This window comes from Equus asinus, chromosome 14 (assembly GCF_041296235.1).
Source record: "Equus asinus isolate D_3611 breed Donkey chromosome 14, EquAss-T2T_v2, whole genome shotgun sequence".
Taxonomy (NCBI): Eukaryota; Metazoa; Chordata; class Mammalia; order Perissodactyla; family Equidae; genus Equus; species Equus asinus.
Genome location: NC_091803.1, coordinates 365,001 through 377,939, shown reverse-complemented (window position 1 = coordinate 377,939; position 12,939 = coordinate 365,001). Strand labels below are relative to the sequence as shown.

Sequence of the window (12,939 nt, the reverse complement as noted above, 5' to 3'; positions counted from 1 at the left end):
GGAAGATTGGCCCTGAGCTAACATCTGTGCCAGTCTTCCTCTGTTTTGTACGTGGGATGCTGCCACAGCACGACTGATGAGTGGTGTAGGTCCGCGCTGGGGATCCGAGCCTGGGCCACCAAAGCAGAATGCGCTGAACTTAACCACTAGGCCACAAGGCCGGCCCCCAGAATCCCCTTCTTAACCAGCCAGACAGGAGTCAGCTGACCATCCTGCACTCACAGCCCACGTTTCCTACCTAAGGGGCCCTGGCTCCACCCTTCCCGGGGCAGCCTCCACGGGTGGTCGTTGCATTTCGGGATCTAGACGCTGACCTCTGACCCTGTGTCCTGGTTGCACCCCTGCGCATAAAACGTCCCCCATCTTTCCCAGGATGCATCCTCCTCGCTCCCCTTCGCACTCTGCCAGTTCACATCCAAATTTAGGACGTTGAACGGCCAGGCTGCCCAGGTGGTGCAGCCCCCCGCATCAGCCTCGCCGGATTCGGTGGCTCGTGGAGTCAGCCTGTTGTAGAGTCTGGTTCCAACCGGAGCAGAGACTCCAAACTCACGTCCCATTCCCGCATCCGGGTCTCAGGACCCCCTTGACAGGAAGTGCTCTGCCTGGAAAAATGCAGAAAACAGGTCCGGACCGATTGCCGTGTCCCGCAGAACCACCTTTTCCGACAGGAGAAATGTTCGCGATCCGTTGTCACTCTTGCTTTCGAACTGGAGTCCCCAGCAGTGTGTTCAGTGATCCCGTTTTTGTAAAAACCCCGAACAGCAAACCCTGTCCTGGCACAGGATCGGGGTCAGAGCCGCTCTCTGGACGGAGGGGTCGTGAAGGGTTTTATTCCCTCTTTAGCTCACATGCGTTTCCATTTCCCGGTGAACACAGGCCCGTGAGGCCCCGTGTGGGGTTCAGAGAGTTGGGCTCCGTGCCTGGCGCCACCGCGGCTCCCTGACTCGGCCTTGTTTTCTTTTCCAGCGACATATTCGACGCCATGTTCCCCGTCACTCACATCGCCGGGGAGACCGTTATACAGCAAGGTACGTTCCCTCTCTTTCTCTGAGCCGAAGTCGACGGCGGGGAAAAAAACGGGCTGTTCGCTTATAAAAATATATGGATATGAAACTCTCCTTGTCTGTCCTGGAGAAAAGTCACTCTGGAGACAAGAACGGTTTGCATGACAAAACTAAACCCCGTATGTTTCCGTAATCTCGTCGTTTAAAAAAAATGAGCCAACGGTCGCGAACACCAGAAATGTGCGAAGAGAGTGGATCTCAGGTGCGGTCAACACACGCAGCCCCCGTGACTGCGCGAGGAGAGCGTGTGCTATCAGCACACTGGGTGCGTGGTGGTCTGATCATCCCATTTCCCATGTTAAATGGATACAATGTTGCACATGTTAAATGGATACAATGTGTCTTTTTTAAAGTTTTGAAAAATAGACCCAGTATCGCTCTGTAGCTGGTGTCGAAACACTGTTCCCAAGAAAAACAAAGACTCGCAACTTGTCTCCTTGGCCTTAAACCAACTGTCCTGTTTCCTCTCTTGTCTCAGGCGATGAAGGAGACAACTTCTACGTGATTGATCAAGGGGAAGTGGATGTGAGTACGCCTTAACTGTTTTGGGGAAGATATGCCCTCTTTCTACACTGTCGGGTCACCGATAAGCTCAGGTCTAGGAAGCCTTCTTTCTGAGCCACACGTTTTCTCATTTTTAATTATTTTAAAAATTAATTTAAAAAATTTAGTTTAATTTTTCAATCCAGAAAAGTAACACAGTCACTTAACAGGTTCTGTAAAAATACGAAAGCACAGTTTGAAGGAGGAGCGCTGGCGGGCGGCGCCGTGTGGCCGTGGTCCCCCTCCTGCGCGCGCCGCCTGCCGTCCCTGGTGGCTCCTGGGACCAGACTCGGCCCGAATCTGCGGCCCGTGAGGCGTCAGCTGAGTCGACCGCGCTGGTGTTAACGCTTCTTAAGCGTCCACGGACCCCCAAGGTCCTGACTGTACGTGGAACCGACTGTGTCCAGCGTGGCACTCGGTCCTCAGAACGCGCGGGCCGTGGCCGTGTGTCCGGAGGAATGTCATTTTCTCTGATTTTCACTCACTCTTGCTCTTTTTTACTCTTTTTCTCCCGTCTCCAGAGATGAGGGACCCGCAAGTTCACGGGGCTGCTCCGGGTGGCAGAGCCTCGCCCTGTGTCAGGAGGAGGAACGCCTCCTTCCTGTGCCCACCGCACTCCGGGGTCGTGCCCTTTTGTCTGACCCCCCACCGCCTCCCCCACGCAGACAGGAAGCCCCCAAGGGCAGGGACGGCATTTGTGGTCCTCGGTCCTGGCGCACAGTCAGGACACATGCTCCAGGACCCTCACGCCGCCACGTCCCAGGCTGGCCCCCGTCTCCTCCGGGCCTCAGATGCCAGCACCCGGGATGGGGCATCGGTGGCCCCCACGCCCGCCCCCTTGACCACACACGGGCCCTGCATCCCGCTCTGCCCGGCGATGCCGCCCCAGCCGAGTTATTTCAGGCTCGGCCTCCGGTACGGCCCGGGCTATTTTTGGGGGGCATTTACTTATTTATTTTCCGGGCAGCCCACCTGTGTCCACCGTGGTCACCGCGTTCTGGGAACCGGGGCGGGCGGCTCTCGGCTTCCGGAGCCGGGAGCACAGGAAGTGACTCACCGTCGGGATCTCAGAGCACCTCCAGAGCCGCAGCCGCCCAGACTGGGAGCCGGGGTTTCTCTCCGGCCTGCGCTCCGGCCCCAGCCAGGCGTCTGCAGCCCTTCATCTCAGGGTGGGATGGGCCCCTGTCTCCCACCAAAGAGGAAACTGAGGCAGGAGCCAAGGCCGGGGGGGGCCGCCCAGGGCCGCAGAGGAAGTGTGCGGAGGAGGGGGGAGGAGAGGCGGCCGGGGCTGTGACCCTGGGCTCCGACTGCCAGGCCACAAAGTCAACTCCTGCTGGCTTCACTCGGGGTTAAAAAAAAACCAGCCCAGGAAATAGAGAAGACAGACGGGGATGCGGCCAGCGTCCCAGCTGGGCATCGTCCTCGGGCCCGGCCGTCTTGGAGCCGCCCCAGCTCTCAGAGGTGCCCAGGGACAGAGCCGGCCCTGGGAGGTGTGGGGTCAACTTGTTCCGGGGTCAGAGCCCGGCCTTTCCAGCCGGCCCTAATCTCTCTCTGTTCGGCTCCTTCTCCGCCTCATTCTCTCTGCCCCGTCGCTGGTCTCCTACCTCTCTCTGCTCTTCTTCCCTTTCTTGCTCCAATGTCCATCGAGAGCTTGCAAAGCCCTAAGAACACACTTGTATGGGTGGCGGGGACACGGCCTCTGCCCTTGGGGGTTTGTGGGGGGTGATGGCCAATAAGCGGGAAATTCACAAATGAGCATCTTGCCTCTGGGTCTTTACCCCTCCTGTCCCTCTGCTCTTATTCCTGCTCTGCCTTGCGAACTCCTATGCATCCTTCAAGACCCCTCCCACGCCGGGTTCCTCCCCGGTCGAGGCAGAGCCTCTTCTCTCCACCGTGCTCACGGCCGAGGGCCAGACCCCTCCCCGCCGGACCGGAGCCCCACGAGGATCCGGATCTTGCTTTTCCTCCCCTCCGGGGTCCTCTTCTCTCTCCTGTGTTCATGGAAATCAGAGACTTTTCCATTTCACTTCCCAAGAGTCTGCAGGGTGCCGACTCATGTCACCTGAGCTTGGGGTGACCGATCAGCGTCTTCGAAGGGCTGTTCCTCCTCCTCCTCGCATCCGGCCGGACTCCCTCCGGTCCAGCAGGACGGCCCCGTCTGCAGACTGTGACGGGCCACGTGGCCTCGCCCACTACCCCGGGTCTCACTCCCTGTGTGTCTGGCGTGAGGTGGGGACTGGCCTGGCCTGTGCTGTGACCCCCGGCCCCTGAGGTCTCAGCCAGGCCCCAGGCCCGTTAGGAGGGGGTCAGGCTGAGCCCTGAGCCGAGGGGGGTTCCCGGCCTCGTCCCGGGCGCGTTGTTTGCTGCTTGTCCCTCGGGGTGGGGCTGGGGACACACGTGGAGGTGATTTTGTGACGGGAAAAAGCGAGGTCACCTTCTCGTAACCCAAATTCCCCAAATATGTTGTCTCGGCAGACCCAGTGCCTCCCACGGCCCGGCGGGTCAGGTACAGAGGCGGCTATAAGGCTGTTCTGGCCGGGCAGAGCCGGGATGTCCCGGCCCCGAGGGTGGACGCCCACTTCCCTCCGCAGCCTTGGGTTCAGGACGGTCCCCGAGGGCCGAGGCGGTGACTTGCGGGGCCGTCGTGATGCCCGTCGAGGCCACATGCCTCCTCAGATTTTCCAGCCGGGCCGGGCGGGCGTGCGGGGCCGAGGGACGCCCTCCTGTGATGTGGGAGGCTCGGCCACGCAGGGTAAACGGGCGGCGCCGGGCGGGTGGCCGTGTGGGCGAGGCCACGTTTGAGGGGCTCAGAGACGCTCAGTCAGGGGCGTGGAATGGGAAAGAGGCTCTCGGCCGTGGGGTTGGGGGGTTGTGGGGTCGTGGGCGGCAACAACCTCTCTGATAGTTGCTCCCACGAGGGAGGGGCTGCAGCCGCTCGCGGTGCCCGAGCGCCCCGTCTGCCCGTTGCTGTGACCTGCCTTCCAGGGGGCGCAGGGCAACGACCATCGGGCGGCACGGGGCAGCCGAGGCCTGAGGACCGTCAGGGCCAGTGGGTAGGTTTTGGAGGGCGGCCCTCGAGTCCGAGTGGGGTGCAGGCCGGGGAGGGAGACAGCCGTCCGCCCGGTTGCCCTGTAGATGCCCGGGCCCCGCGGGAGGCGGGTTCCCCTCGGAGGCCCCGACTCTGGCCTTCTAACCGGGTGGGGCTCCGCGTGGGCGTCCCGCTCGCCCCCTCCCTCCCGCGGGGTGGACGCTGCCCTCCGACCAGTGGCCCCGAGGGGCCGGCCAGGTGCCCGGGTGCCAAGAGCGCCGGGTCCCGTTTAAGTTGTGGTTTTCCAGGGAGAGGCCGAAAGCGCCTGTGGCCGCGTGTGCGTTGCCAAGAGCTATAATCCGCTTTTCCGAGACCAAAAATATCTTCCAATTTGTTTTATTCATGGAACATAGCATTTCTACTTGAAAGGACCCTCGGCTGCCGGCCGGCCGGCTCGGGGACGGTTGTGCTGGAGGCCGGCTCCTCCCAGTCCTCCCAGGCCTTGTCATTTCGGGTCCCTCCTTTGTGTCCCGCGTCACCCCCGTTTCACCCGAGATATGGGAGGAGCGCGTCTCCGGCCTCCACCGCTGGGGGGGCCTCTGAGCCGCATCCCGGGGACGGGGGGCGCACGGCTGACGGCTCCCTGGGTCGCGGCCAGTTGTCGCTCACTGTTTACCTGGCGTTCTGTTTTTTTTTTTTAATTGGTAAAATACACGTAACATAACATTTACCCTTTTAACCACTTTTAAGTGCCCAGTTCAGGGGCCTTGAGCACGTTCACGTTGTCGTGCAGCCGTCACACCGTCCGCCTCCAGGACTTTCTCATCTTCCCAAACTGAATCTTGGTCCCCATGGAACGCTCAGTCCCCGGCCCCTGACCCCACCCTTCGACCTCCTGTCTCTATGACCTCGACCTCTCCGGGGGCCTCACACAGGTGGGATCCTACAGGGTTTGTCCTTTTGTGACTCATTTCCCTCAGCACAGTCTCCTCCAGGCCCGTCCATGTTGGAGCAGCTGCCAGAATCTCCTTCCTTTTTAGGGCTGAGTAATATTCCCCTGTGGGGATGGACCGAGTGTGTGTATCCATCACCCACTGATGGCCCCGGGGTGGTTCTGCCTCTTGCTCATTGTGAACAAAGCTGCGTGAACATGGGGGTGCAGCTCCTTCTCTGAGTCCCCCTTCCCGGGTGCCCTCTGTTAGCCCCCCGTTATTAATTGGACGCCGTGGGGCTGGGGCCCAGAGTGGGCCATGGCTTTTCCTGCAACGTCTCAGTGCCCTCTGGTACCGTCTTACCCACAGAGCGCGTCCAGGGCCTGGCCCCTCTGTGGTTGGGGGCTGATTCGGACTCAGCTGGTAATGACTGTCCTCTGGAATGGGACCCAGCCAGGGTCCGGATGACACCCTGCTTTAGGGGGACCTCTGTGTGTGTGGGGTCAACGGGGGTGCAGGAGGAGGCCCGGGAGCCACGACAGGTGTGGGGTTCTGCTGGAGGAGCGTGGCTGGCGGCCTGCCCCGCCAAGGAGTGGAAACAGAGCCTGTGCGGCTGTTCCACGTGGCCGGGCCCACGGAAGCTTCCGGAAGGGGTGTCTTTGCTAAGGGATGGCAGGTGATGTGGCCGGTGCTGCCCAGAGGGACGCGCCGGGCTGACCTGGGGAAGCCGAGTGGCCTGGACGCAGGTGCCCACTCACCTGCACGGACGCCCCGAGGCTCTTGGTGGCGGGACCCGGGGAAGGCGGGACGAGACGGGCCATTAGCTCTTTCTCACCATCAGGAAAGGCAAAAACAGCAGCCTGGTGGATGACACGCCTGGGTTATTTCTTGGCTTGGGCTGCGACGGGTCGGCCCGCGGGGCATGAGAAATGGAGGGAGCTGGGGCGCCGAGGCCACACAGCCCCCCCTTCCTCGGTTTGGCGGCTCACTCAGGTGACTGGTGTTTTGTCTCCAGTTACCCAGACAGCTATTTCGACCCCATTGGGCTTTTCTGTGGTGTCACGTGTTAACCTGAGATGCCCGGGGCTGGGGGCAGGCAGCCAAGCCTGGACCCCCGCCTTCTCCTGGCAGCTCTGCGGCCCGGGCTGCCCCGGCCGCCTGCCTGTGTGGTTTCGGCAGCTGGCGTGGCCGTGGTCTGCGTGTGGGGTCCCCGAACCAGTAGCCACCCAGTGCCACCCGGGACCCCCTCTGGGGTTGCACTGAGCAGATTCCGTTCCTTCAGTCGGATTGCCGTCTCCACCTCTGTGCCCCCCAAGGTCAGAGTCAGAGCTTGTCCGGCTCGGGCCTGTATCAGGACCACCCGGGGGCCCATCTCAGCAGAGACTCTGCGTCCCCACAGGCTCCTGGGTGGAGCCGGCCCGCCTGGTCACCGTCCACCTGCAGAGGGACCTGGTCGAGGGCCGTGTCTCCTGGACGCCCCTCGCTCCTCCCTGCTCCCCTCTGGTGAGGCCCAGGCCGTTCACGCTGAACCAGAGGGAGCGTCACAGATGTAAGCCAGGTGACGTCGGCCCCGCTGGCACCTTCTCTGGCTTCCTGTTGCTTCTAGAATAGCGTCCAAGCCCTTCCCTCCTCCCCACCCGCCGCTCCTGCCCCATCGGCATCTCTCTCCCCCTCAGTCTTGCTGCATCCAATACCCTCCAAACTCAGTCCTGCCCCAGGGCCTTTGCACGTCCTGTCCCTCTGCCTCGAACTCTCTTCCCCCAAATCTTGGCACGGTGGCCCCTGGCCCTACAGGGCTGGGCCAAGTTCACCTCTGAGGAGACGCCTGTATGAACAGACTCTGCCTCCCATCCTCTTCACGGCTCAGAGCAGATTTTATGTGCTGTGTCCTGGCTGATCCTGTGAACCCGCATCCCCTGCCGTCCACTGGGAACCGTGTAGTCAGAACGTGCCAGGCACTGAGGGGGTGACAGATGAACCAATGAACGAATGAATGAACGAATGAATGAATGAATGTGGAGCAGCCAGATCGGAGCCCCCGGGTCCAGCCCGAGAAACTGCAGCCGATGGTGGGAGCATCAATGTAGCCCCATGGGGCCTCCCACCGTTTTTCTTTAGAAAGAAGAAGAAATAACAACAAAATGAAACAAAGCGAAAAGTCGCCCCTTCGCCTGCCAGCGGGGGTGGGGCCCGGCGCCGGGCCGGCCGTGGTGACAGAGGCCAGTGTCCCGAGAAGGATGGCCCCTTTGTGCTCCGTGGGGCGGCCCTGGCCCGTCCGCGGCTCCGCACAATGGTTTTCTCTGACGCCTCGGGGGCTGTGGTGAGGAAGGGGGTCCCCTGGGTCGCGCCCTACGGCAGCAGCCGCCCTGCCCGCTCTTTGGGGCTGCACCTCGGAAAGTTGGGGTGCAGCCGCCTCGGGCTGGCCCTGCTGAGACACGGCAGACGCCGCCCGGGGCACGCGGGGCACATGCGAGGACGCTGATGGGGCGTCCCGTGTCCCGGCCGGACCTCCAGACCGTCGTCCCCACAGGACGGCCCTGAAACGGATGCGCCGAACCCAGCGCTCGCAGACGTGGCGGCAGGCGGTGCGCGCGGGTCCTTCTACGCGCCCCGTGTCACCGTGGGGACCCGTCCCCGGGCGGAGGGGACACTAGGCGGTCCTGGGACCTGGAAACGTTTGTACCTGATCTGAGCGGTGGACTCCGACGCGGGGTTCGTGCTCGCTCGCGCTGGCGGGTTAAACCTCCGCGCACGGGATGTCACGGAACCGCGGGAGGCCCGGGGCGAGTCGTCCTCGTGCCCCCGGCTCTGGGTCCCCTGTGAGAGGACGAGAGGCTGCGTGCCGTCCCTTCACCCCTAAAAGCCAGGGGCTGCCGGCCGCCCCTCACGCCTCTCGCCCCGGCCTTCGGATCCCCGTCCAGTGGACGCTGGTGTCTTCTCCCCGGGTGCCCAGCAGCCCCGACTTCGCTCCAGGAACGGTCGGGCCAGGTCGGGGGTGAACGGGCCCCGCTCCGCACGGCGTTTCTGGCACGTAGGCAGCTCTGTGCCTCGGTTATTGTGGAGATAATGAGCCATTGATTCCAGTAAGAATTGCTTCCATGATTCCCCGCAATCCGTCCTTTCCCGATACGCACCCGTCTCGCCAACGGGAACGATTCTTTAAGCTCTTTGACACGCTGAGCGAATAAACGGTGCGTTGTGTCAATTTATAGGCACCGAACCTGCATAATACGCCTTCTGTGCTGCTCTCGCAGGACGCGCAGCGCGCGCCGTCAGTGCATAGTGGGCACAGTGTGCGGGGCGCGGCGCCCACGCCGGCTGAAAGGAAATCTTGTCCCGGGCTCCTCCCGGCCCAGCTCGAGCCGGGCCGGCCCACGCGCCCATTGACTGCAGGCCCGGGGAGCCTGGGCGCGGCCGAGGGGAGGACACGGTCAGCATGGCCCCTTCCGGGCGAGCGGGCTGTGCCGGTGGAGGTGGGGCGAGGGGCAGCTCATGAATGAAAACGGCGCAGGTGGAGGCGCCTGCCTGGGGTCGAGCGTAGGGGTGGGGACGCCCTGGGGGAGTCGGGTCCAGCTTATTGGGTGTGCAGTGGGGAAACTGAGGCCCAGAGTGGTCAATCGAAAGTTGATAAGGAACCGGATGGAAGGCCTGCCCGGGGGGCGGGCGGGGCTCGTTTGCACCTCCAGCCGGCCCGGCTCGCGGGCGTTGACACCCGGGGACCCTCCTCCTGGGCTTTGCTGCCCGGACCCGGGAGCTGCTGTGCGCCCGTCCAGCTGCGGCCTCGAGCAGGGATGGGGTGGGCTGGGAACCTTGGCCGACAGATCCAGGCCACGCCGGGGCCGGGGTGCAGGGTCCTGCCCACAGCAACGGGCCTGGGGTGGCAGCCGTGTGCGCCCCTCCCCGCAGGGACTCCTTCTGGGGGGACCCCATGGCCCCCATGACACGTCTCCTCTGCTCCCCAAAGGTGTACGTGAACGGAGAGTGGGTGACCAGCATCAGCGAGGGAGGAAGCTTCGGGGAGCTGGCGCTCATCTACGGCACCCCCAGGGCAGCCACCGTGAAAGCCAAGACCGACCTCAAGCTCTGGGGCATCGACCGGGACAGCTACCGGCGCATCCTCATGGTGAGTGGCGCCCTGGTGCGGGACGCTTCCCGGGGTGCGGAGGCCAGCCGGTCGAGACTGCCGCCCACCCAGGGCCGAGCATCTCGTCGGAAGCCCCGTTTTACCCGCCTGGGGATGTGCTTGGCTAAGGCTGTTCCCCGGCCTCCCTGGTAGACGGGGCCTGGGAGATGGGCAGAAAGTGTTGGGAGGGATTCTAGAAGCTTCTTAAAGGCAGGCAGCCATCCGAGGAAGCTCCTTTTGCCTTCTTCCCCTTTCTCCTTCCGGCTGTCTGGAACCTGGTGGCGATGGCTGGAGCTCCAGCTGCCATCCTGGATCATGAGGTGACTTTGAGAATGAAACCATTCGCCAAGGTGGTGCAGCAAGGAGAGGTGTGAGGGGTCCGGTGGCGAGGCGGGACCAGACTTCCTCATGCAGGGGACACGGTGTGAGCGTGAGCATGTGCACACGTCAGGCCCACGGTGGGTCCGTCAGGCAGTGACTGACTCAGTGGCTGCCTGGGCCCACCTTCCCGGGAAGCTCTGGAGATGAGCTGTGAGCTGGGAGGGCCGTTCCCAGGGCGAGGAGGCAGGCTCGTCCTCCACACGTCCTGCCCGCCGGTGCCATTCTCAGTGCGGGGACACATCGGGGACATCGTGAACCCAGTGCCCCTATGAGGCCTCATCTCTGAGCCCTTGCTGGGGCCAGAGCCGACTGGGACCCAGTTATCCCTGGGCCAGGCTGGGGGCCACCTCGGTGAGGACGGAGGGTGTCCGACTCTGGGAGGATGCAGGGAGCCAGAGGGTCCGGGCCGGCCACAGGCCTGGAGGGACCCCTTGGGGTCACAGGTCCCTAGTCCCTTCCCTCTCATCTCTGAGCGGAGGCCACTGGGAGCCGAGCACCCCGGCCTTTGGGAAGCCACGCTCCTTGGCTCCCTGGTCACCCGTGGTGACCGCTGGGCCTGGCGCTCTTCTGGCGGGAGCCCTGGTGGGCCCTGGGCGCTGGCAGTGGTGTGCGCTCAGACCGGCTCCCGTGGGGCTGGGTCCCGGGAGTCCCGATCCACCAGAGGGAGGTGGCCAGGTGAGCAGGTGGCCGGGAGACCTTGGGCCTCCCCCAGCTCGCGCTCGTGCGGCTGGACGGGCCTGGGCTTGCTGCGTGTGCCCTCGGGGGCCGGGTTGTCTCCCCGAAGCCCGGCCCGGGCGGTGCCGTTGTGCCGTTTTCAGGGAGGGGCGGCGGCTGGGGGATGGTGCGCAGAGGCCGGTGCAGGACAGGCCCCCGAGCTCGGTCCCAGCGTGAGCCTGGAGGACTTCCTGCCCCCAGGACAGATCCTGGCGGAAGGCGGTTCTCTCGTCTTCGTCTTAAACCCCACAGTGGTCCCGTCTCTGGATGCACCTGGCCCTCGCGCTGCGTGAGCCGTGGTTCCGCCCCCGCCATCCGCGCCTGTGGGTCGTTCTCAGCTGTGGGATTTTTGTGGCCGAAGCCTCCTCTTCAGGGAAGTTCCCAAACCACCGAGGCAGCTGGCGTTTCCTCTGTTTTAATTCTGGGTCCCTGAGCGCTAAGAATAGCCGGGTCTGCGGAGCCCCGAGCGTCTCGGGAAAGAAAATGACAGCCCCGGGCGACTGGGAAGGGAGTGTCCGTGGGCCGGTGTTTGTTTTTGCATCAGCCCTCGAATTGGGTGGGTTTCCATGGATCCACCGCACCTTGAGCGGACCGGCCGTGCGTCCACTTAGCACGAAGCTGGAACACACCGTGGGGGACACAGGCGGGTAGTGGGGGCCCTACGTTCGGGCTGGCGGGACCCCGAGCATCTGTCTCGTCTCTGCCTCAGCGGCTCCATGTGGCGTGGACAGGCGGCCGGCCTCCCCCAGGCTCCAGGCGTGAGCCGGGGCTCCCCGAACTTCTTTGTTTAAGCTTCCGGACGCCTGGCTCACCCTGAGTCCTACGTGGGACCCATGTGTTTGGAACTAATGAACGTAAAGTTCGGGGCAGAAGCTGGGCATCCAGGGCCCCACCGGCCTGGGTCCGCCCGAGACCCTTGGAACTGGGTCCTGAGCCACAGCCCCGAGACCCCCACCCACCGGCCGGGGTGTCTGGTTCCCGTCTGTGAAGTGGGGCTGGGGGGCACTGGGATCGCCTTCTCGTCTGCTCTGCAACCCCCTCCGGGGTCCACAGCGATGCCCCAGGGCTTTCCGGTGGGCTCCGTCGCCCGGCTCCGGAGGCGAGTGGCGCGGAGTAGGTCCCTTGGCTTATCTCGGGGTTTCACGTGTGAGGGGAGGGGGCGCTCAGAGTGGGGGGCCGTTTGGGGGAGATTTGGGGACGCGAGTCACTCCCCCGGCACCCCCATGTCCATTCCTCCTGGGGCCGCCCGCGGCTCGTGCTCCTTTCCAGAGGGGCCGCCACACGGGGTCCAGCAGGCCCTCACGGGTGGTCCGGGTTCCCAGACTCCAGACGGCGTGCATCCTGGGACGTGTCCCTCCTCACAGACCCCGGTGCTCAGTGGGGACGGGCCTGGACTCCCAGACGTTTTAGGTTCTGGTCTCAGGACAAACGCCTCCCCCTGGACAGCGGGTGGAGAGAGCCTCCGGGCTGGGGTCCGGGTCTGGCCTGGCGCCACGTGCTGGCGGGTCAGTGCTGGGCAAGGGGCGGGACCCTCTGTCTCACGTCCCTGTCTCCCCATCTCCAGCTGTAAACAAGGCAACGGCAGCCCCTGGGCGGGGTCCTGGTCTGCGGGTGGGGAGGTGGGAGGTCGGAAGTGTCGTCTCTCCCTCTCCCGGCCCGATTGCCCCGGGACCAGGTTTGGGGCGCCCACTCCACTCCCTGCAGGAAAGGGGGGCCGGGGTCATGATGAAGGAGCCGCTGGAGAAACACCGGGGGGGCTGCCAGGAGGCGGTGTGCCCAGGGGCAGCGTGTGGACCAGCCTCTCTCCAGTCTTTGCTCTGAGGCCGGCCCATCCGACACCCCATCACAGAGATGTGGAAATTGAGGCCAAGGGCAGGGACCAGGGAGACAGGGCAGAGCCGAGCCGGGACCCAGCCCGGCCCCTGGGTTCCCCGACCAGCCTGGGTCCTCGGGCAGACTCACCGGGGAGCCCACGGGCGTCCCCCAGGAGTTGGGCCCCGCGGCCCCGTTGCTGTGACACAGGAGTCGTCACCGGCCGCGCTGGCACAGAGCCCACCTCGGGGGGTCCCAGCAGCCCCCAGGCTCCCAGCCCGGCCTCACCTGCTGCCTCGGTCACGGATGGAAACCGTCCGAGAGGAGGGCGCCCGGTCCGCC

At 64.1% G+C, this 12,939-nt stretch overlaps 1 protein-coding gene and 1 long non-coding RNA gene across 5 annotated transcripts in view; one reads left to right on the top strand and one right to left on the bottom strand.

Annotated features, from left to right (window-relative positions):
- PRKAR1B (protein kinase cAMP-dependent type I regulatory subunit beta) overlaps positions 1–12,939 on the top strand; it is a 115,222-nt gene that overhangs the window by 83,937 nt on the left and 18,346 nt on the right. For all 4 annotated transcript variants that reach the window (XM_070484022.1, XM_070484021.1, XM_070484020.1 and 1 more), the window contains 3 exons: positions 967–1,028; positions 1,543–1,589; positions 9,532–9,690. In XM_070484022.1, coding sequence (XP_070340123.1) covers positions 967–1,028; positions 1,543–1,589; positions 9,532–9,690 — 268 coding nt within the window. The remainder of the gene's footprint in view (positions 1–966; positions 1,029–1,542; positions 1,590–9,531; positions 9,691–12,939) is intronic.
- LOC139040130 (uncharacterized) lies at positions 5,339–8,753 on the bottom strand. The gene is made up of 3 exons (XR_011494035.1): positions 8,251–8,753; positions 6,326–6,427; positions 5,339–5,692 (listed from the first exon to the last, which is right to left on the bottom strand). It is a non-coding gene; the product is annotated as an uncharacterized lncRNA (long non-coding RNA).